The sequence below is a fragment of the Callionymus lyra genome, chromosome 19 (genome assembly GCF_982586985.1).
Source record: "Callionymus lyra chromosome 19, fCalLyr1.hap1.1, whole genome shotgun sequence".
Classification (NCBI taxonomy): Eukaryota; Metazoa; Chordata; class Actinopteri; order Syngnathiformes; family Callionymidae; genus Callionymus; species Callionymus lyra.
The window spans coordinates 7,852,244-7,876,291 of NC_141836.1; the positions used below are offsets into that span (position 1 = coordinate 7,852,244).

Sequence of the window (24,048 nt, forward strand, 5' to 3'; positions counted from 1 at the left end):
TGATCATCATACTATTGTGCTCTTATACTGTGAGAATTCTGCTCCAGGTTCAAGTATTTCTGCTCTTATTGGATGGTCTTATTAATGCATTTAAACTAGGAAATGCTGTTGCAACCGCTTTGTTACATCGTGAAAGATACAGACTTACTTCCTCACTGTGACTACTTTTGAAGAAAATGGTTTGTTCCTGAGTTTACACACAAAAAGAACCTTGTTTTTATGGTGGGCACCACTGGTTGAAAACAATATAAAAGTCTTCCTACTTGTGTGTAGAAGCAGAAAACCCAAATTATTTCTTTGAAATTAGCCAAACCAAAAGCTATTTTCTATCTTCATGTTAACCTCACAAGCAGCCATTTAAAGCGACATATAAATAACCTTGTGCTGTAAACCAGAAGCATCATCTTATAGCTACATGGTGGTCAAAGTGTCGGCGGTGGTTTCCTCGCCAAGAAGCTCTCGACTGACCACATGTTAACAAGGATCGACTTCGGCGACCTTCGACCCGACACTGTCCAGGTTCAACACTTGACGGGGAAATGACCCGTGAGACCTCGGCGTGTCGGTCCATCTTGATGTGTGACTCGAACCGGCGTCGACAGCTGAGGTCGAGGGCGCCGCTGTCAACCAGGAGGCGTTTTAATGAGCTCCTGGTGTTCTCTTGATCCCCCGACGCCTGTTTGACCGTCAGTGAAGGAACGCCTGGTGTTTTTGAACTTGTCGAAACGAGTGTGGAAATCCCTGGTGGAGCCGTCATACCTCGGTAGCTAACTGACAGTCGAACTGTTTGAAACCAGGCCTTTGAAAGAAGAAACATTTTGAACTTATTTTAAAAGGATTAGTTCCCCCCAAAGTTGTTCTACTCACCCTCATGTCATGTGAGGTTATTTTCAGAGTAATCTGTGTCTTTTAGAAGTTATAGGCTCACTTTTATTTGTCCATTTTAAAACATCCAAATACCTTTTTACTGCTCGTCTGTAACGTCCCTCTTGTATGGAAGCCTAGACAAGAGAAAATGTTCTGAAATTATTTCAATAAGTCTATCTTTTAAGACTAAATGCTAACATGCTACGTACAAGGAAAACACTAAGGGTTAGTCCCGAGAAAGCTCCAAGTGTATCTCACTATCCTCATAAGAATATGCATTTACATATATGTACATGAGGGGGAATAGAAAATTAGTAAAATTTCAATATTTGGATCAAATATAACTCTAAGCATTTAGCGCAATTACTGGAAAGGCAAGAAACGAGATCCACGAAATAGTGACATGCTTCAAATACATGTTGAGGCCTCATTAATCTTTCCAAAAATGTCCTCACCGAAGTTTATCTATTCCCAAAAACCCACATCCTTTAAACAACATGAAATGATTCACCCTGTAGAAATGACAGCTCCTCTGATCGCGCTGCTTCCCCACCTCCTTTTAATACACCTAACCAAGTCCATTTATTTTGAAGCGGTTAAGTTCAAGGTTTTTTGTACGTGGGTCAGTGAAGGTGTCGTGAGACTGAGCCACTGACTGACAGGCTGAGTTAGAAGAAGTGTGCGCTGGTCATCCAGGTGAAGGGGAAAGAGATTCGTCGTTGAAAAGCGCTGGACGAAAACGGCGTGTCTGCGTTTTGACGTTAGCTTTGGCTAACAGCAGCCTTAGCATCAGTTGCCATATAAAGACAAGTTGTAAAAACCAAAAGACGTGTCAGTCAGGAAAACCACCATGAAAATATGCAAAAAATCTACAAAAACACGGAAGGTGAACTGAGTTATGGCCACTGTACACGCTTATCTATTCCACTAAAATGATTGAAGATGGTTTTGTAAATGGTTCAAATTGTACTCGTGACAGTCAAACAAAAACCGTTTGATTGTATTTTCTTTTGACTTCCCATGTTGACCTCTTTGGGCCTAGAGTTTGTGCTCTCTTAAGCTCCAATCCTGTTATGTAAATCTTCATATGTTGCCGTAACAAAAGTAGGGGTTTATCTCGCACAGTTTCCACTCGGTTCCGACAGAAATCGGGTCCAGAGAATCTCTCCCCTGAAGACGTGGGGAGGTTGACCGGTCGATCAATGGACGTCTCGGGGATCAGTCAATTTAAAACAATATGCTGCTGTCACAGCTGGTTGGACACGGATGAGAGGCTTGATGCGGATTTAGAACAAAACCAAACGCACTCCAGTGGTCGGTGCGGAGAAAAACAAATATGTGGTAATGGTTGTTGATAATCTTATTAATCACTCCTACGTGAGCCTTTCAGCTGCTGAACATTATGTTTCATTTCAACACACGGTGCTTTTCTTTCTACGTGACAAAACCAGAGAGGACTATTCTGACTGTATCTGTCGATATCGTCGCATGTCGGCGTTCATGTGAGTAGCTCAGGTGCAGTGTGTTCCTCTGTCACGTCAAGCCTGCAAACCCTGGTGTACGGAGGCGGAAGTAAGAGGAGCGAAGAGGGATTTAGACGCTCCCGGGCTTCATTTAAAGACACAAACGCACCTTGTTGTCGACGCATCCGCCGGATCTGAACGACATCATTGATGTGACAGAGTCGAGGACGCGCCGCAGATGAAGCGGCTCGGCCGACAGTGAATTATTAACATTACATTTATCATCGCTAATTGACAGACAGGGCCTTTCTGGAATGTTTTTATCGCTCCATCGTTTCAAGTCCTGAGACGCTCGAGGGAGATGTTTACATACTCTGAAGTGAAAGCGTGAGCTCGACTCATTAACAGTGGCCGCACTTTGACAGACAAACAATGGAAGTCGAGCTCAAACGTTTTAAGTCGGTCAGCCAGCCAAAAAAAACAGGTAACAATTATTATAAAGTTGACTCAACTTTTTTTTTTAAGTTGCCAAAGTTAATCCAGGGTTTTATAACTATCCATCCCAACCTTGTTCTGTCAGTTGTCAGAAAAAGTGTGATTTTTACTCCGAATTCTGAGTTAAAATGGTGTTGACCTTACGTCCGTCATTCCCCGGACAGTCTGTCCAATCGCAGACAATTGTAACGTGGTGAGCTTGAGTAACCATGACGACAAGCAGATTGAGGTTTCACTGCTTTAAATCCAGCCGAGTAGACAAAATGATTTATTTTATTAAAGCTACAACTTGCATGTGAGGTTCTATATGAAGTCAGAACGGGTGCATAAGTCCCACATACCCTGACATGAAATGTGTACTATTAAGTTGCACTGACATAACTACATATTCAAACTCGTAATCCCGAAGGTACGCATGCGTAATTGATGACTTGTAGTCGTAAAAAACAAAAAACAAGCTTTGATTATATTGTGTAAGTGTACGAGTACAAGTTACGAAACACGACCTCTTGAATGTGACCTATTTTAGCAGTGATTGAAGTGCAAAACAAATCTGTGACTCACACCTGCAGATTCAAGAGGTTGTGTTTAGTAACTCGTACTCGTACACTTACACAATATAGTCAACGCTTGTTGTTTTTTTTACGACTACAAGTTTTAAATTACATGCCTACCTTCTGGATTATGAATATGTAGTTACATCAATGCAACTTACTAGTACGAGTACACATCTTATGTAACGGGTCTGTGGGTCTTATGCACCTGTTCTGACTTCAGAGTTCCATCCCTTCTCAAGGACTCTCTCGTAACGGTGACACAAAAGTAAACCTTATTTATAAACACAAGTTCTCACAGAGGCCTGATTCACTGAGAATATATGTTTAAAAAAAGTGTTTTACTCAGATATTACGGAATACTTTCACTGGATCCGTCAGAGCTACACTCCTGCAACTTTCATTTCTTTCTTTTTTCAATGGCTTTATGAAGCGAGTTGAGTCATTGTGACAAATGTTCAATACAAAAGTTTACCTGCAACAACTAGAATAACTAACACAAACCTTATCAAAAAAAAGAGTTAAAGACACATTATAGATCAACTAAGTGTGGCTGTGAGTTTTAGAACGATTTCTAAATTTAATTTATTAAGATTTTCTTAGGTCGGTTTGAACTTGATCGTGTCAAAACCTCTCCTAATTTCTAAAAAACAAACATTTTGATTATTAACTACTCGCCTTTGTATAATCTGAAGTGAATTGTGAATGGTTTACATGTACTTGACGGTGTAAAAGTGCACATTTAAGACACTATTACAGATATTGGTGTCGATCACTTCTTGCCTATAAGTAGTCGTGACTATAGAATTAAATGATATATAGTCAGAAAACCACATCTAATACTTGCTTAAAATCATTGATTATTTGTCGTTTGTGAGTTATTTACTACTCTTGGAACGTGTCATTTATAATGTAGGCGTAAGAATCACGTTTCATTATTTGGAAGAATCCGAAAATACGTTTTGAAAGATCCAATTTAAGTCAAATAGATGCTGAATTGTTGACAACACAACAACGATCGGCGTCTCAGTTTATTCCGATAAGCTACAAACAGGATTACGAGCGTTACCAGACAAGAGATTGAGGTTTCCCCTCGTCTTCCGCTGCTTCAGGAAAGTGACAGCTCGAGAAAAAAAAAAGAGATGTCAGTGAATAGCAAAGATTCTTAGAATAACCTTGACACCAAAACCTCTCAAACACTTTCCTTCCGAGCTGATGAAAAGATTGCCGATTGAATTTGAGTCGTATAAGGCCTGGTTGCTGCGGAAGCTTCACACTTGTGAAGAAGCACAAACACACACAGACGTGCACCAGACATTTGATGTGAGGTGGTGAAGATGAAGTGAGACGTCTGCGTGAACTCGGAGTGCGTTCACACCTCGGTGTCGATGCTAACAGATGTTTTTTTGGGGGGTTTTTCAGTTTCATCGTGTGTTCGTTGCACAGTGTTTCCTGTTGAATTGGTCATTTTTTTCTTGAGTGTCGTGTGTGAGTCAATGTTTGTGTTGAGCACATACTAGACACACATAACATATGACATAATGAATTTTTAGCCTTCAGTCATCATTTGTGTCAGTAAGTTCCTGGATAGACCAGTGTCCTTTGTTTACTACTGTATACTTTCATATTGGATTTTAAAGAAACGTATACTGTATGTTGGCAAGTCAATTTCCAGTTGTTTTTGGTTGCTGTGGTTGGACTTTTTTGGAAAAAATCTGGTGATACGATATGTCACGATACAGGCACAATGATACGATATATTTCCATATATAGGGATACTGTAGTAGCAAGTATATATGTTTAGTATTGTCGAGTACTTGACTCTCGTGTTGTAGTATTTACAGACCACATGACCCTTGATGAAGTCGTAACTGCTTTCATTTGTTTTCTAACCAAAATATGTCCAATTATCAGCTTTAAAAGCGAATGTGGTCGGCTGTATCCTCTCGTCCTCAGTCTGCTAGGATTTTGTAGTTCCTTTTGCCGCGGAAGCCGTAATGACTGCTGCTATCTAGCGGCCAGAAGTTTAATTGCGACACAAAAATGAACAAACGCTGTGAATATTAGCAGGTTTATTGTTAATAAAAACCCCTAATGGTTTATTTTCAACACACTTTATTAAAATATAAACTATATAAGAAATCTTGTAAAAACATGATTTCAAAGCACAAAGATATATGTGTAGTATCTGAGTACTTGACTCTGGTTTATCAGAATTTACATACCACGAAAAATCGCAAAAATATCGATTCAGTATCATGAAATAAAGTATTGCATGTGATATAACGCTGTATCAATATTTTCCAACATCTTCTACTTTAAACCTTTCCTAAACCAAAAGTTAGTAATAATGCTTCATGCATGGCTTTAAATGAGACTGAAAAATAAACTCGACTAAAATAACTTAGTGACTCACCCTTTTGTGGGTCGTGACAGATTAGTAAATAAAGGGTTAAGGTCTGGGAACAGCAAGACTGGAGTTCGACCCTGAACATACACTGAGTCCTTTTCCTGATGATCCTTTTATGCAAAACTCTTATATGTTAAAAACTGTTTTATTTGGGTTTTTATCAGGAGGAAGAGCAGGTCCTCAGATTCATCTTCAGGACCAAACTCTTCTCTGGAATACATCCAGTTTTCCAAGGCAACGCCGAGGCAACATTCGTATAATCTTCATTCACAAAATCCTAGACAAGCCTCAGCTGTCAAGAAGCGTCTCAACCTCACTCTCACTCTTTCCTGCAGACACTCCTCCAAACTGTACGTGGATCTCTTTCCTTCACTCATTCCTTCTGTCGAAAGTATCCAGAGCAAACTCTTCTGATGGACGCATCAGGAACGCGTCACTCGCCGGCGTCATCCTGAGGCTAACCTGACCATCAACGCTCCTTAATCCCAGACTTGATGAATAATAGTCCGATGCTAAAGTGCTTTTCTGTGTGACGCTGCAGCCGCACTTTAAATTACTGATGTGGTCTTGGAGTGCTTCCTGGCTTTGGGAACAACCCTTCATCAGCTCGCCAGGAGTCTTAACAAATCCAAACACATGCTCCTCCACACACCAATCACCTGTGAGATTCCTGTGGAGCTGCGAGGTTGAGAGGTTCTGCCTCTCCTGTGCCTGGAGTCGCACTCCATCCACCTTCTTCACCTGCAGTGTGACTCTCTCTTCTTTTTGCATTGTTTATCACCTCTTTTTATGTTCCCACTCCTCTGTTTTTATCTCCTTGTCTGCCCGTCTCCTCCCATACTTCCTCCTACCTTCTGTCAGCTTCAAGGTTCCTCCAGACTCAGTTTTTGGTGTGTTTTCTCCAGAATGTTAAGTTGTTTTTTACATAATAACGAAAATCTGTGAGACACTGCAGGCTGTTGCTGCTGAATTCAAATTTCAACATGTTTTCAGCCTTAATAATAAATCATTTCAGATGATATTAGATGGATGGATAAATAAATAGATTCATAGATAGAACGACATGGTACTAAAGATACGATCCGAAAGTTATGATATGAGTGATGAGATTAGAAACGATACAATTGATACAAGTCAAAAGACACGATACACTTGATACAAGTCAAAAGACACGATACACTTGATACAAGTCAAAAGACACGATACAATTGATACAAGTCAAAAGACACGATACAATTGATACAAGTCAAAAGACACGATACACTTGATACAAGTCAAAAGACACGATACGATTCAAAAGACACGATACAATTGATACAAGTCAAAAGACACGATACGATTCAAAAGACACGATACGATTCAAAAGACACGATACAATTAATACAAGTCAAAAGACACGATACAATTGATACAAGTCAAAAGACACGATACGATTCAAAAGACACGATACAATTGATACAAGTCAAAAGACACGATATGATTCAAAAGACACGATACAATTGATACAAGTCAAAAGACACGATACGATTCAAAAGACACGATACAATTGATACAAGTCAAAAGACACGATACGATTCAAAAGACACGATACAATTGATACAAGTCAAAAGACACGATACACTTGATACAAGTCAAAAGACACGATACACTTGATACAAGTCAAAAGACACGATACAATTGATACAAGTCAAAAGACACGATACAATTGATACAAGTCAAAAGACACGATACACTTGATACAAGTCAAAAGACACGATACGATTCAAAAGACACGATACAATTGATACAAGTCAAAAGACACGATACGATTCAAAAGATTCGATTAATACGATTCAAAAGACATGATATGATTAATTCGATTGAAAATATTCAAGTGCTACGATTTGAAAGATACGTTACGACTAATACGTTTTGAAAGATACCATAAGATTGATACAATTCCAAAGATACGATACAATTCAAAAGATACGATACAATTCAAAAGATACGATACAATTCAAAAGATACGATACAATTCAAAAGATACGATACGATCTGAAACAACAGACACAATGGATAAAATATTATAAGAAGATTAGATAAGTTAGAAAGATGGACTGATCCTTTTGGGAAAATTCCATTAGAAAATGGATTTATTATTTAGATACTATTTAAATATGTTACTTTTCCTGAATCAACATATATGTTAAACACAATCTCTAGCAGATGACACCAAATATATTTCAGCAGTTGTTTTTTTTTTTTATAATTATTGAATTCAAGCTTTTTTATATTGAAATGTTGAATTTGCGTTTGAATAATTCAATAGACATTTTTATAACAAATAGAGTTGGATATTCTTATTCCAATAATTAAAAAAATAATAAAAATTAATTCGATAATTCGTAGCCATTTTAATTCAATATGAAAATGTTGCTGTAATTCGTACCAAAAAGCTTCTCTCTTCTGGTGCATCAACATCTCGGGCGATAATGTTTCGTGATAACGCAACACAGTTTTAATGCTACACCGATGGGCTGTTGACTCGACACCTTGGCTGCCTCCCTCCGGGCACAGATTGTTCCCATAGTGACTCACGTCTACCCAGCATCACTTGCACCGTCCGGGCCGACATCATGTCGTGATGCTTACATAATCTAGAAAAAAAATGTTAATATTTCTTCAACCTCAACATTCCCCGCACACACACACACACACCAGACCCCTTGACATCACATGCACACACCAACCTTGCACTCACTGGCACTTTTTATGCGCGCACACACACACACACACACACACATATCTCAGTGCTCTAATCCAGATTACAGATTAGGGCCAGCATTGAGATTACATAGTATTTGACCGCTCCACCCCCACCATAGTTCAGAAGCACCTCTGGCCTGTCATCTGTATCACTGGTACACACACTCACACACACCAACACACACACACTGTTTGTAAGTGCTTAAGGGACAACAAAACAAAAGTTGTCCTAGTTATTCTGTAATAGCCAAGTTGGTTGTGTAATCACAAAAATAATCACACTTTAAAAAGGAATAATTGAAATCACGAGCGATGACGAATCGTCGGGCGTTAATTGGTTTTCTAATTGCCCGAGCGCTCCGCAATCAAAACCTGTAACTCATCCAAAGAAGCTGTTTGTTTTGCTCGGTGAGTAATAATTATTTGATTAAAAAGCTCCATCTGAAACTTGCTCATTAACAGTCTCATAATCTTTAATGAGCCGACGCCTTAATGTCTCTCCCTCCGAGATCCATCCTCGTTTTCTCACGACCGATTACGACGCTTCGTCGACGAAGACGTTCAGAACCTCCGTGTATCGCTTTCCTGAATCAAAGCCGCGTCTCAGATGTCCCTCCTACTACATCGTTTCCTCGCTTGTTCTGCTCGCTGGAGTGGTTTTTGATGTGGTTTGAAGCTCCACGGAGGCCCCGCAGATAAACGGAAGGCAGAGTTTCTCCACTAAATGAACGTCAGTGGAAACAATAGGGATGATCTTCTCGCCGGGAAAGTGTTAAATGTAGTATTTTAAGACGGGAAAGAGGCTGGAGCTGCAGCGTAAGAGGATGTGGGTGAGGTTTGCCTGAGGATGGCATCGATTGCTGATTCACTTTCTGGATTCTTGTGTTGTTTTTTTTTTCCTACCTGGGCCTTTGGAACCTCCTGTGGGGTTGAGCTCTATTCTCGCGGAGACATCATAACATCATGTCTGTTCTCGTGTTCGACACAAGCTGTTTTTAGCCGCTGAAGCAAATAGACCTTCTACACAACAGAAACACAACTTGTTGGTAAAGAGACGAGAGATGGAGTTGGTTAGAGATGCAGTGGATGGATACAATAAAAAAGATGGAGGGATCATTAGTAGAGGTGTAAGAAAATATCAATACACTGATATATTGAAATTCTCTTCTGGTCATGATACCGTATCTATTTTTTTTCCTCGCAAATCATATTGTTAAATATAAAATTAATTAATAAAATTAAATAATTCAACATGTAAATATTCACAGCGTTTGTTCATTTTTTTTGTGTTGCAATTAATCTTCCAGCCACTAGATGGCAGCAGTTATTTCGTCATTTTCCTTGATTTTCTGGAACTCCTGTGTTGTTCTCAGTATTATCTTGATCTTTAAAGTATGTACTTTTTTGAGTATTGTTTTGATTGTTAAAGCGCTTTGTGGTCTGGAAAAGCGCTATATAAATAAATATTACTTACTTACTTACTTACTTACTACTCAGCTAAAATCACAATAAAAGATCCTGGCGATGACTGGGGCTTTATATCAATAAAACAATATATATTTATAAAAATATAAATAATATTTTATTTTATGATAGTTTTGTAATGGTTACAGTTCAATAAAGTGTGTTTAAAGTAAATAATTCGATTTTTATTTACAATTAACATGATAAACAATATTCACAGCGTTTGTTCATTTTTTTGTTCCAATTAAACTTCCAGCTACTAGATGGCAGCAGATATAATGTCCTCCGCAGCTAAAAGAAAAATAAGATGCGACGAGATCCTGGCAATGACTGAGGACGAGAGGATACAGTGACTCCAGCAGCTTTTAAAGCTGACTGTTTTTACATATTTTGGTTTGAAAACAAATGAAAGCAGTTACGACTTCGTCAAGAGTCATGTGATCTGTAAATACTGCAACACCAGAGTCAAGTACTGAACAATACTACACATATTCTTGTTACTACAGTATCAATATATATCGTATTGTTGCATCTGTATCAACAATACTCAACCCTAATAACTAATGAGATTAATATATAAGTGGATGAAAGGTATTTGTAATGGATGCTTTGTCTAATTAATAAACTATTTCAGATTGATTGATTGACAGGTCTGATTGACACATGGTCATGGATCTATGGAAAGCTTGTGCATACGATCCGGGGATCAGCGTCGTTCAGGGGACACCGGGGGCCACCAGTAATTGCTGAAAAGCCGATCTTCCCGCACAAAGTTTCACTTGAACTTGCCAGACGTTGGACAGAATGTGCGAACGGGAGTGCAGCTTAGAGAGTAGCTTAGTATCTGTTGACAAGGTTGGCACGCAACCAGCTCCGCTCACTCCTCTGCACCGTTCTCAGACGAGCTGGGATGTTCTTCTCCAGGATCCCGTAGACGTCCCGACAGACAAACATCCCTCACTCGTCTCTTATTCGACAGCCCTGTCAGTGCAGAGCGTCGCTCGCGTTTACATCTCGAGCGCCGACACGTGTCGTCATGCGTGTGCCGGTGCGACCCCCCTGAGGTCACGTGTGTTTGCTTTCATTTCCAGGTGAATGCTGTCATGCCATTTGGGTGCCTTGCCCTGCGAGACGGGCGGACGTACAACACCTTCGCGGACGTCACGGACAAGTATGAGATCGGACAAGTTTTGCGAGCGTAAGTAAAGTCACGACTTCGCTTCTGTTGATGAATGAGTGATGGACAAGGTTACGTGCAAGAGAAAGTTTGTCCCAAACTCTCGGAATTCTGGTGTCAAGGATTTTCTCAGCGTTTCTAAACAAACAAACAAGGCCAGCTGAGACCAGAAGGACCTTGGATATCCAGACCTACTCTCTTTATAAACCTCTAATGGAAGTGACCGGATCAACCCTTGTTCTCCCGAGCGACCTTACGTTTCTCATCACGAGCTCTTCATCACCGTCGTGTTCGGCAGCACTCTGAGCTCACAAAGGCAGCAGGAGCCTCGTGAAGACTCCATTACATGGTTTACAAGTCCCTGTCCTGGAGTGTTGTTCACGACGCATCAATCCAGCTCCTACATCAGGGATCGCCAAACTTTTGTCGCACCAGCTTAATGTCGCCATTAAAGACTCCAACTCTGCGAAAGTTTATTCCATCTAGAAAAGTCAAACATCAGGGTTTTCAATGGACAAAAGCGCCGTCTAAACATAGACCAGATTCACCTGCACCTGCATCAAGTCCTTCTCAGTACAATAAGTCCTGAAAAATTGCGACATTTCAAACTTTTAAATGGTTTTAATGGAAGAGATTCTCATCAATATATGGGATGTACCTTTGTGTTGATGGTAATACTGAGCTTAAAAAAGTGGAATGAGTTCACTGAGAGGGAATGAGACAGAGACTGTCTTGGTTATCAGGTTAGACGATAGTGGGTTTATTTAGTTAGATGAGTAGTTGAGGAGTGTTGTACATTTTTGATCAAGATGTTTTTCTGTATTATCTAAACTCTTATACCCCAGTGCTAATAGAATATTGATTATTGAATATTTAGTTTTAGATCTCAAATGTTGAAATTATCTTTTTATGTTGTTGAATTCGATCATTTGAATCAAATAAACATAATTCAATTGAAAAAGTCAAATATTTTCTAAATTAATGGGGTTTTTTTTAAACATAGTAGTTGATATTCTAATTCCAATAATTAAAAATACAATTTCCTTGTAGATCCCGTCTAGTTTTGCTGCTATTATTATTTAATATTATTAATATTTTTGAAAATATCCACCTTTTCAATTCAATTATTTAAAAAAATATGTAAATTAATCCACCGTTTAAAATAGAAACTATTACATTTAATTGTTGCTTTAATAAATAAAAAAACAATATTACTTATTATTCTGATGTCACTGACATACTTCCATATGAAGCGCAAACACACTACAATAATTCCCCAAACAGCAGGAAAGCGAGAGCTTATTTTCACTTGCAAATATTCCAGATTGTAACGGTATGATTTATCTCGGGTGTGAAGACCGGAGGAGTCGTTTCTTCTTCATTCCTCAGCGACCAACTGAGCTGGTTTACAAAACAGCGATAAGATATTCTCTTTAATACGTCGGTTCCAAGAATATCTTGACGAGGAAGCCACAAAAGTCGCTCTGCTTCATGACCAGATGATCGGTGTTCTGCTGAGAACACACACACACACACACACACACACACATGCACAAAGCGACACACACCAATCAGCGAAAGAGGCCATATGGCGCATCAACATCTGCCCGGACCCATTATATAAGACACGCATAGCAAATTAAAAGGAGATGTGATTGTGAAGACTCTTAAGGAAGTAATCCCAGTGAATTACATATATAAATTCACAGAACCGTCAAAATGACACGTTTAAAATGGATATTATGAGATGAATTGATCCGAACCTTGTGTTTTTATTAAAGATCAAAAGGTTTCTATGGTCCTACGAGGAGTTACGTCCATTTGAAAATGTAAAACCCTTAATAAAGATTTAAAGATCGTCGTCCTTCTTAAAGCATGGATGTCATCAATACATTACGTCTTATTAGAGGTACTGACAAGAATCTGGCGATACAACGCGTATCACTATCCAGAGACAATAATACCGTATATAGTGATAATGTAGTATATATGTGTAGTATTGTTGAGAAGAATTTACAGACCATGTGACTCTTGACGAAGTCGTAACTGCTTTGATTTGTTTTGTAATCAACATTTTATCCGGACTTCACCTTTAAAGGTGCTGGAGTCGACTGTATCCTCTCGTCCTCAGTCATCGCTGGGATCTCAGATTAGGATTTCATTGTTGCTTAATTTAGGAGGACGTAGTGACTAGTCTAGCGGCCGGATGTTTAATTGCAAACACAAAAATGAACATAGGCTGTGACTATTGTTTATTATGTTAATTGTAAATAAAATATCGAATTATTTACTTTAAAAACACTTTATTAATCTGTAAACCATTACAGAACTATGATAGAAAAAGTTTGATTTGAAGCCAAAAAAAAAGTTTTCGAACATATTTATTTTTATTGATATAAAGCTGTGGAATATCGAAAAAATAATTATTGCCGCTACATTTAATGCAATTTAACCTCGTATAAATCTGAAAGCAACAGGATCATCTCTAGGTCTCGCTACTTTAGATGATGTGTTTTCTTAAACTAAAAAAATACTGTAGATTTCAGTTAAAGTCGTTGTAATATTATATGTATTTCCAGAGAGCGATCTGTTAAACTGACACCACTTCGACGTAAAGTAACAGACGTGGAAGTTGTAATTAAAGTCTGAGTCCGTCAGGAGAAAGTCGTCCACGCCTGTGAGGCAGAACCAGATCGTGTCCAGCTGTCGACGGCAAACAAACCCATTTGCTGTCGTCTGATATTTGCTGGCGTTTTATTCTCCCCAGCAGCTTTCCAGCTAATTAAACATGTCGGCTTCACACCATTAAAAACAACCTCCGCTAATCTAAACTTTACGATACGTCGTGTACATCCCGAAGTCCCAGAAGGTTCACGGACTCTCTCCGGGTCTCCGCAGGAAGGAGTTCTGCGAGCTGTGCCTGGTCAAGGAGCGACAGACCGAGAAGGTGTTCGTCTGCAAGAAGTTCCTCAAGAAGGACGGCAGGAAGGTCCGCAAAGCTGCCAAGAACGAGATCATGATCCTGAAACTGTACGTCAAGGAAGTGAAAAGCGTCTCCCTGGTGTGTGTGTGTGTGTGTGTGTACCACTAAAAACACACAACTGTCTCGTGGTTTCAGGGTCACACATCCGAACATCCTGCAGCTGATCGACACCTACGAGACCAGGAAAGAATACTTCATCATCCAGGAGTTGTGAGTTCTACACACACACACTTGCGTACTGAAAACTGTGAAGTACTGAGCATTTAAATATTATTTTTCCTTAAATTAAAAACATGTTTTTATACTTGCACGTGAGGTTCCATCGCTCTCAACCACACTCTCAGTAACGGTGTCCTGAACAGCCGTCGTAATGCTTTGCCGCCCAGCCAACCAATCGTCCTTGTCATCGCATAGACGTAGAATTTAAATAAAGTACTGTAGCGACCAATCAGCCGTCACTACATAGAGCAGTGTGAAGAAAGGCATCATGGGAGTTCACCGCTTTTTTGGCACCATAAATAAGGAGGGTGTATAATAAGTGCTTTCCACTGAGTTCTGTGGTTGTTTTGAATGAAAGTATTTCATTTAATACAATTTATTTAAATATGCAGTATAAGAAAAAGACCGTTACCTTTGATCGTCGGCCCCTGACGGTAGCGAGTGCTCCTGGAGGCGAGAGCGGCCTCTACAGGGAGCCGGGGATCGATGCGCCCGAGCGTGTCCGACGGAAATTAATTGCCTGGCGGAACAAGTGTTGACGTGTAATCCCGGCGCACAATTATGTCCGCAGCCCTCGGAGGAGGCTGGAACCGGGCCCTCGTTCTCCGAGTCAACAGGAAAAATGGCCCTCGCTGTAATTCCTGATTGCTCGCTGGAGCCACCTGAAGCCCTGAAGATCGTCTCGCTAATGGACAGAAGGAACAGAGTAGATCTTTTTTAACTTTATTACGGCTCCGTGAGGTTTAGTTTGCTGCAGCACGATAACACTTCGGTCTACACTTGTAATAAACACCAGAAACATCATCTTGGAAGTAAAATATTCTCCATTTGTTTATTAGAAATGTATATATTTATATGCTACGATCGTTCTTTTCTCAATTCAGCTATTGTTATTGAACTATTAAAGGCTAAATCCAGAACAAACAGATGCTAAATGTATTAAATTGTAAAACACATTGAAGTCAATATTAAATAGACAAAAATAAACAAACACTTTGAATATTTCAATTGTAAATAAAAAACTGAATTTATATGAGTGTGTGTCTGCAAGAATCTGAAGATAAAATGTGTATCATGATACAGGGGCAACAAGACAATATAGTGTGATACTGTAGTAACCAGTATATATGTGTAGTATTGTCCAGTACTTGACTCTGGTGTTGTAGTATTTACAGACCACATGAGTCTTGACGAAGTCGTAACTGCTTTCATTTGTTTTCAAACCAAAATATGTCCAAACATCAGCTTTAAAAGCTGCTGGAGTCGACTGTATCCTCTCGTCCTCAGTCATCGCGGGGAACTCTGAGGGTTTTTTATTGTTCCTTTAGCTGCCGAGGACGTAATGTCTGCTGCCATCTACAGGCCGGAAGTTTAAATGCAACACAAAGTGTGTGTCTCCTCCAAGATTGTATCAGTAAAAACGATTTGGCATAAGAGCTCAATCTGCTGCTGTGGTGGAGAAATCAAGCTCCTGTGGGTGTCTTCACTCCACTCGTGAGAAACTAGCAACAGAGCACAGAAGTAAAGAAAAACTCAAAAGTTAAAATATCTAAATATTCATGCAGTGCCACAGGAGGAGACGTCTTCGACTGGATCCAGGATCAGGGAAACTACACAGAAAAAGATGCGTCCAACGTCATCCGACAGGTGCTGGAGGCCGTGGCGTACCTGCACTCTCTCAACATCGTGCACAGGAACCTGAAGGTGAGTCTCTGCAGGGGCGTGTCAGCACCATCAGCACCATCAGCACCATCAGAACCATCAGCACCATCAGAACACAATGTGTCTATGCGTCAGTTGTTTGAACGTGACCTCGGGTACTAATGGTACAACAAGCCTTTCACCATCTGGAATGTTTAGATCTTCTCTGCAGCGAGTCATAAATGCATTAGAGGACCATCTTAAGTTAATGACTCAGCGTTTGATAACATTTTTGTCGAGGGAGTAAACACCGTCTTTATGACTTAATGAAGTCTCCAGTGATGCAGCTCCCTTCGACACGTTCACACCTCTGGCTCCCTCTGCTGGCGGAAACTGTAGCTTTCCTCTCATTTATCTAAATAAGAGTTTTTAAAAGGGTTCAAATTGACAGAATGCAGTGTTATTATTATTTTCCATTAAGATCAGAATCAGAAACGTTGTTTCTGGTGACTTTTCAGAATAAAAGAATTTAATAAATAAATGAAATAAAATAGAATAAAAAACTGCAATCCATAAAGAAATAAACTGAGACTCTTGACATAGTCGTAACTGCTTGAAAATGAACAAACGCTGTGAATATTGTTAATTATGATAATTTTAAATAAAAATCGAATTGATTTATTTTAAACACACGTTATAAAACTGTTTATTATGAAAAAAAAACTTTAAAATTAAATGTGATTTGAAGCCAAAGAAATGTTGTCAAATTGATATAAAGTGTTTTAATAAAATAAATAAATAAAATAAAATGATATTAATAAAATACAATTCAATTAAAATAAAACAAGATAAATAACTATAGATGTGTTTCTATTTCGTCCCTACTGACCGCCAGAGGCGGTGCTTCAAGCACTGAATGTATCCATCTCGCGCATGCGCAGTTCGAGTTTAATACCAACAAAGTCACCTGTGACCCCTGATGACCCCGGAAGGGGTATAACTTCCGGTGACATCAGAGGATCTGTTCCTTTTCATCTTCTCGCTGCGCAAGTAGCATGTCACCGGGCTAGCTCAAGGACTAGCTCTTTCGTTGCCGGTAGTCACGCGACTTCTGTCGGAGCTGCGAAACTTTCGCCCTCCAGAGACTGCAACGAACTTTCGACCCGGAGAAGTTGTAGCGGTTCGCCGTGGAAACGTCCGGAGATCGTCTTCGTTTGGCTGAGTACCAATTTTCTTTTCATTGAATATCATTACAACCTGTTGTGCTCGCCATTGGTTGTATTTTGTTTTATTTCGGTGACGAAGTGGGTTCGCTCCCTCTCCCGACTTTGTACTCTTTATTATATAGCTTTGAATATCAGTACAACCTGCTGTACTCGCCATTGGTTGTATTTGATTTATTTCGGTGACGAAGTGGGTTCGCTCCCTCTCCCGACTTGTACTCTTTATTATATATCTTGAATATCAGTACAACTTGCTGTACTCGCCATTGGTTGTATTTGATTTATTTCGGTGACTAAGTGGGTTCGCTCCCCCTCCCGACTTTGTACTCTTCATTATATATCTTTGAATATCAGTACAACCTGCTGTACTCGCCATTGGTTGTAGTTGATTTCTTTCGGTGACGAAGTGTGTTCGCTCCCTCTCCCGGCTTGGTATTCTTTGTTTATATATCGGTACAAACTGCCCTTGAGTGCCGGTGCAACTTTTTCACTCTTGGTTCCTTACATTTGTTGGTCAAGACAGTGTTTTCTCTTCCAACATTTGTACTGCTGCCTTCAGCTACCGAAGTGGATTCCTCATATTTGTTGGGGACGACTGCGTATTCGCTTCCTATCCCAGCATTTGTGCTACTTCATCCCACATGTGTAAACACTCGTTGGTGAAGGCTGTGTTTTCGCACCCGCTCCCAGCGTTTGTAATACTTCTCACATACATGTAAACACTCGTTGGTGAAGGCTGTGTTTTCGCACCCGCTCCCAGCGTTTGTATACTCCTCTCATATATGTAAACACTCGTTGGTGAAGGCTGCGCTTTCGCCCCCGCTCCCAGCGTTTGTTGTTTTTCTCTGTGTGGCCTTCGCCTGTTGCTAACATGCTTGGCGGCCACTCCTGCTCGGTCTGTATGGCTTCTCTGCAGCCCGAAGACGGCCACGATATGTGCCCCTCATGCCTTGGTCTCGAGCATCTGAGGGAAGGTCTTTCAGAAGATCCCTGCATGAACTGCAGCTTCATGCCCCGGGGAATAAGGGCTGCCAGACTTGCTGAGGTAGAGCAACTGTTGGGCCTCGTTTCGTTGCCCGAGCAGTTAACCTCAGCCCAGCGGCAGACTCCAGCTCAATCCCGCCGATCTAAACGGCGGGCTGCTGAGACTAGAGGCCCCACTTCTAGGAAGAAGGTTAGAGAGTCCGGACTTGCTTCCAAGGTGGACCAATTAACGGAGGAAGTTGATCAAATGAGATCCTTCTTCCTGGCCTTCAAGTCTGGGACTGGTGAAAGAGAGTTGGGTGATCTTGCTCCTCCTCCAGCCATCTTGGAACCGGAGGAAGATATAATCTCCATGGCAGCTTCAGCCACTGAGTTCGCCGAATATGGAGAGGAGGTGGTACCACAGCGTGTAGCCTCCCACGCCTCTGCGGCGGCCTCCCGTTCTTCAGCCCACAGCTCTACTGTCGGTTCTGGAGACGGCTCTATGGGGGCCATCATTCGTACGGCCCTGGCTCGCCTGCAGTTGGATATCCCGCAGGCTCAGCCAGCTTCGGCCAGTGCCTTTTTCAGACGCGGATCAGCTCCCGTCAACTTTACTGTGCCTCCATCTAACGAATATTTGAGAGAGTTGCATGCATGCTGGAGGGACACTAGAGCCCTCTCTCGTGCAAACTCAGACGCCCGGACCCTGGCAGCCATGCAGGATGCACCCAAGTTTGGGTTGGGCCGCATACCAGCCGTCGAGCCGGCAATAGCTGCGTTAATTGTCTCACCCGATGAGGCGCTGAGACCGGATGTGAGGTGTCCTCGTTCCCAGTGTCGGGTAACAGATGACCTGCTCTCCAAAACCTATGACGCAGCGGCACGCATGGGACGCATAGGTAATTCTATGTCCCACCTGATGCTTGCTTTATCAGCATCTATACAGGAGACCCCACTGGATGCTTCCGTCCATAATTTCAGCGACGCTTCCCTGCAGGCATTCGCGCTGATGTCTAGAGAGCTGGGGCGGTTGATGTCTACTCTTGTCCAGGCTCGCCGCCAGGTCTGGCTGGCACAATCACCTCTGACAGAGGCATGCAGGAGAACCCTCCGCAGTGTTCCAGTGGAACCGGGGGAACTGTTTGGACCTGCAGCGCTAGAGGCACTTGAACGAACTGTCCAAGCCAGACAGACTCAACAGCAGCTGTCCGGGCTTCACAGGAGTCGGCCTCCTCCGGGCAGACCTAGGGGATCTTCAGCTCCCCCCCAGCGCCGTTCTCAGCCACAGGCTTACCCCAGAGGCTACCTCAGGTCTCAGCGCCCAAGCCCACAGCCTGCTCAGCAGGCGGCACAGACCTTTCGAGCCCCTGAGCGGCTGCCCTCTAGGCAACCTCAGGCCCCACATACTGTCCGTCGTACCCCCAGAGCCTTTCGAGGCCGGGGGACCCAGCGCTGAGGCATTGGGGTCGGCCGTCGGCTGTTTTTCCCAACAGCAGCTCAGCTATTGGGCTGCTTCCACCCGGGACCCTTGGGTGCTCTCCACCTTGACCAACGGGTACAAGCTTCAGTTCCGACGCCGGCCCCCAACCATTGGCCGGGTCAAGATGACCATCATATGCGACCCGGCAAAAGCCCAAACCCTCACCCAGGAGTTGTCCGTCCTCCTGGACAAGGGTGCAATCGAGCAGATAGATCCCCTGTTACAACCAGGAGGGGTCTACTCGACTTATTTTCTGGTTGCAAAGAGAGATGGCGGACTCCGCCCTATCCTCGACCTAAGGGGAGTCAACAAGTTCTTGAAAGTCTTGAGATTCCACATGCTCAGCCCTGCAGAGGTTCTGCGCACTGTCTCCAGGCAGGAGTGGTTTACTTCAATAGACCTGAAGGATGCTTACTTTCATGTGCCCATAGCACAACACCACAGACGGTTCCTGAGGTTCGCCTTTCAGGGACGTCATTTTCAGTTCAGGGTGCTCCCGTTCGGCCTCTCCCTTTCGCCACGGGTATTTACCAGGGTTGTAATGGCAGCCCTTTCGCCCCTGCAGTCGCAGGGCATGAAGATCCTGCCCTACCTAGACGATTGGCTCATCTGTGCTTCGTCCCGGTCTCGGGCGACCCTGGACACCACAAGCCTCCTTTCCCATGTGTCTCGACTAGGTCTCAGGGTGAACTCTACAAAGAGTTGCCTAGTTCCCTCACAGAGGACAATTTTTCTCGGGATAACTCTCGATACAGTTTCAATGAAGGCCTGGCCTTCACCACAGCGGGTGGACGACATCCTCCGCCTCCTTCCCCTCTTTCGCAGGGGCACGTGGTTGCATTACGTGGAGTTCCTACGACTCCTAGGCAAACTGACGGCTGCCGCCACCGTGGTCCCTTTGGGGCTGTTGTCGCTACGCCCCCTTCAGAGGTGGCTGAACGACTTTCATTTGGATGTCAGGTGGCACCGGCACAGGAGACTCAAGGTCTCACACCGTTGCCTTCTTGCTCTGGCTCCATGGAGAGAGAGAGGTTTTCTCCTCCAGGGCGTGCAGATGGGTTTGGTTGCATTCCGCCGAGAGGCCATCACAACAGACGCCTCCCTCTCAGGGTGGGGTGCAGTGTGGCAAAACCGTACAGCCCAGGGGCTGTGGTCTGCTCGAGACTGCTCGGTGCACATCAATGTTCTAGAGCTACGAGCTGTGTATATGGCCCTGCACTACTTTCTCCCCTTCCTGAGAGGGCGACATGTGCTTGTGCGGTCAGACAATGTGTCGACCGTATCGCATATAAACCACCAGGGGGGCACCCGGTCTGCACAGCTGTTGCAAGCATCCCGGGACCTCTTGCTGTGGGCGGCTCCACGCCTGGCCAGCCTAAGAGCAATGTATTTGCCCGGGGACCGGAATCAGGTCGCAGACCTGCTCTCTCGGGGCAAGCCCCCATCGGGGGAATGGCGGCTTCACCCAGAGGTGGTGCTCAATATCTGGGACACATTCGGCAGAGCAGAGGTAGATCTGTTTGCCACAAGGGAGTCGACCCATTGTCCCCTCTGGTTCTCCCTGAAGGAGGAAAGCAGTCCTCTGGGCCAGGATGCTCTTGCGCACGACTGGCCAGAAGGTCTCCTCTACGCTTTTCCCCCAATACCTCTGATATTCTCAACACTGCAGAGGGTCCTCCAGCAGGGTCACAGGCTGCTGTTGGTAGCCCCCTTCTGGCCAGGGAGAACATGGTTTCCACTGCTGCGCAGGCTCTGCCGCAGCTCACCATGGCGCCTCCCCGACAGGAACGATCTCCTGTCTCAGCTAGAGGGCCAGATCTGGCATCCCGACCCTCTTCGCCTGCAACTATGGGTCTGGCCGCTGCAGGGCCCAACCCGCTTCTGACGCAGTGTTCAGATTCTGTCTGCGACACTATACTAAATGCCAGGGCGCCTTCTACACGGCTGCAGTATGCAAATAGGTGGCAACTGTTTACTGCATGGTGTTCAGACAGGGGTGAGGACCCTGTGCACTGTTCAGTCCCAAAGATTCTGGAGTTCCTCCAGTCACTATTGGACAGTGGCCGGTCTCCTGCCACACTGAGGGTATACGCAGCAGCCATTTCCTCTCAACATGCTCGGGTAGATGATAACACAGTGGGGTCCCACAGACTGGTGTCCCTCTTTCTAAAGGGCGCGTGGCGATTACGCCCCCCACGCACACAGCGCGCCCCAGCATGGGATTTGCACCTGGTGCTCGACGCTTTGTGTCTGCCTCCCTTTGAACCCCTGGCTCAGACAGAGCTGAAGTGGGTTTCTGCTAAGACTGCTTTTCTCCTTGCCATCGCTTCAGCGAAGCGTGTTGGGGAACTACATGCCCTGTCTGTGAGTGAGTCATGTCTGCGGTGGAGCTCAGACGGCTCAGGGGTTACCCTCTGGCCAAATATGGCTTTTCTCCCAAAGGTTCTGTCACTATCGAGCCTCAACCGTCCCATTCAAGTGGCACAATTTATTCCCCCGGAAGGGGAAGACAGGTTGGGACTGCTGTGCCCTGTGCGGGCTCTAAGAACCTATATAGCTGCAACCGCAAGTATAAGACGGTCGGACCAGCTCTTCATTTGCTATGGTGGCCCTAGGAAAGGCTCTGCTCTTTCCAAACAGCGACTGTCTCACTGGATCGTGGATGTGATTACCCACGCATATAAAGGAAGTGGTCACCCCCCGCCATTCGGGGTGAGGTGCCACTCTACCAGAGCGATGTCTACGTCATGGGCAGCCCTACGCGGGGTACCCCTGGAGGACATCTGTGAGGCAGCATCTTGGGCCTCACCAAGCACTTTTTTCAGGTTCTATCGGGTGAACGTCACCACTCCTCATCCATTAGGTGTGGTCCTGTTGCCCGACTCTGTTGCTTCCCCTCAATGAGGTACGTACTGTGATTCTTTGTGACCTTGTTGTTATGGGTCATCCAGTGCTTGAAGCACCGCCTCTGGCGGTCAGTAGGGACGAAATAGAACGAAAGTTACGTATGTAACTACGGTTCTATGAGTCCCGGATGACCGCCAGAGCGTTCTGTCACTCAGAATCCTTGTGTTTTCGCGAGAAGATTCTGCAGGAACAGATCCTCTGATGTCACCGGAAGTTATACCCCTTCCGGGGTCATCAGGGGTCACAGGTGACTTTGTTGGTATTAAACTCGAACTGCGCATGCGCGAGATGGATACATTCAGTGCTTGAAGCACCGCCTCTGGCGGTCATCCGGGACTCATAGAACCGTAGTTACATACGTAACTTTCGTTTTAAATAATTAATAAAATAAAATACATGAAACTAAGATGGTGGAAGGAAAACATTGATTGTTTCCATAATGGGGAGATTTGAGTAGTTGTTCACAGAAAAGATAAAAACATAAATGCATATTGTATTAATATATTTAGTACACATGTAAAAAAGTATTGCGAAAATAATAATAATAAAAACAATAATAAAGCAAATAATAATAATGATAATTAACAACCAAAAAATTGTAAAATAAACACAAAAACAAATAAAATTAATCAACAACAATAAACCGTAGTACAAGTATACACACTATTAAAGTCAAATATTGGGGGGGGGGGGGTATTAAACATTATATATTTTAATCAAATAGTTTGTTTGCAGTGGGGAGAAAGAAGCAGCAAGTTTGATTTTACGCTTCAATATGAATGATTTGACGGCCCTTCTGAGCAGGGATTTTAAATGATAATAAACAAATGGATCAAGCTTGATGATTAAGATCAACAGATGATGGAAGTGTTTGATTTTCACACTGAGTGGAAATGAAGCTCTGGAGAGAACAAGCACAAAAGTATTGAACCTAACTCTCTTCCTCCCGTCCTGCAGCTGGAGAACCTGATGTACTACACAGAAAACAACCACAAGAAAGTTGTGCTGAGAGACTTCTACCTCTCCAGGTTTGAGAACGGACCCATCACGGAGCCCTGTGGAACGCCAGAATACCTCGGTGGGTGAAACTTTCTGCGTGTTTGCATACGTCACTTTTTTCTTCTGAGGGAGTTGGAGGCGGTTTTTAATTAAACTCAATAAAAGCTGCCGTCGTCTCCTCGACCCCTGTCGTCTGCGGCTCTTAAAATGAACCCGGTGAAGTGCAGAGCGGTGCCTCGGCCCGGCCCCCCGCCGTGAGCTTCTTCACCACGTCCCGCCGAGGAATTAAGACGCCTGAATTAGTGATGGTTCAAACTCTTGGTCAGAGTCTTCGGCTCAGTTGTCTGTGTGTTCTTCAGCTCCTGAGGTGGTGGCTCGGCACCGGTACGGTCGACCCGTGGACTGCTGGGCGGTGGGCGTCATCATGTACATACTGTGAGTCTATTGAAAACCAT

The 24,048-nt window shown here is 43.2% G+C and overlaps 1 protein-coding gene across 2 annotated transcripts in view; it reads left to right on the top strand.

Moving 5' to 3' along the window:
• The window catches only part of camkvl (CaM kinase-like vesicle-associated, like), a 69,304-nt gene that overhangs the window by 39,066 nt on the left and 6,190 nt on the right, over positions 1–24,048 (top strand). The window contains exons 4-9 of one of the 2 annotated variants that reach the window (XM_087782368.1): positions 11,090–11,196; positions 14,074–14,205; positions 14,294–14,368; positions 15,943–16,081; positions 23,552–23,672; positions 23,953–24,028. In XM_087782368.1, the coding sequence (XP_087638494.1) occupies positions 11,090–11,196; positions 14,074–14,205; positions 14,294–14,368; positions 15,943–16,081; positions 23,552–23,672; positions 23,953–24,028 (650 nt within the window). Of the gene's footprint in view, positions 1–11,089; positions 11,197–14,073; positions 14,206–14,293; positions 14,369–15,942; positions 16,082–19,822; positions 22,593–23,551; positions 23,673–23,952; positions 24,029–24,048 lie in introns of those variants that run through there. The other variant, XM_087782367.1, reaches the window with a different exon arrangement.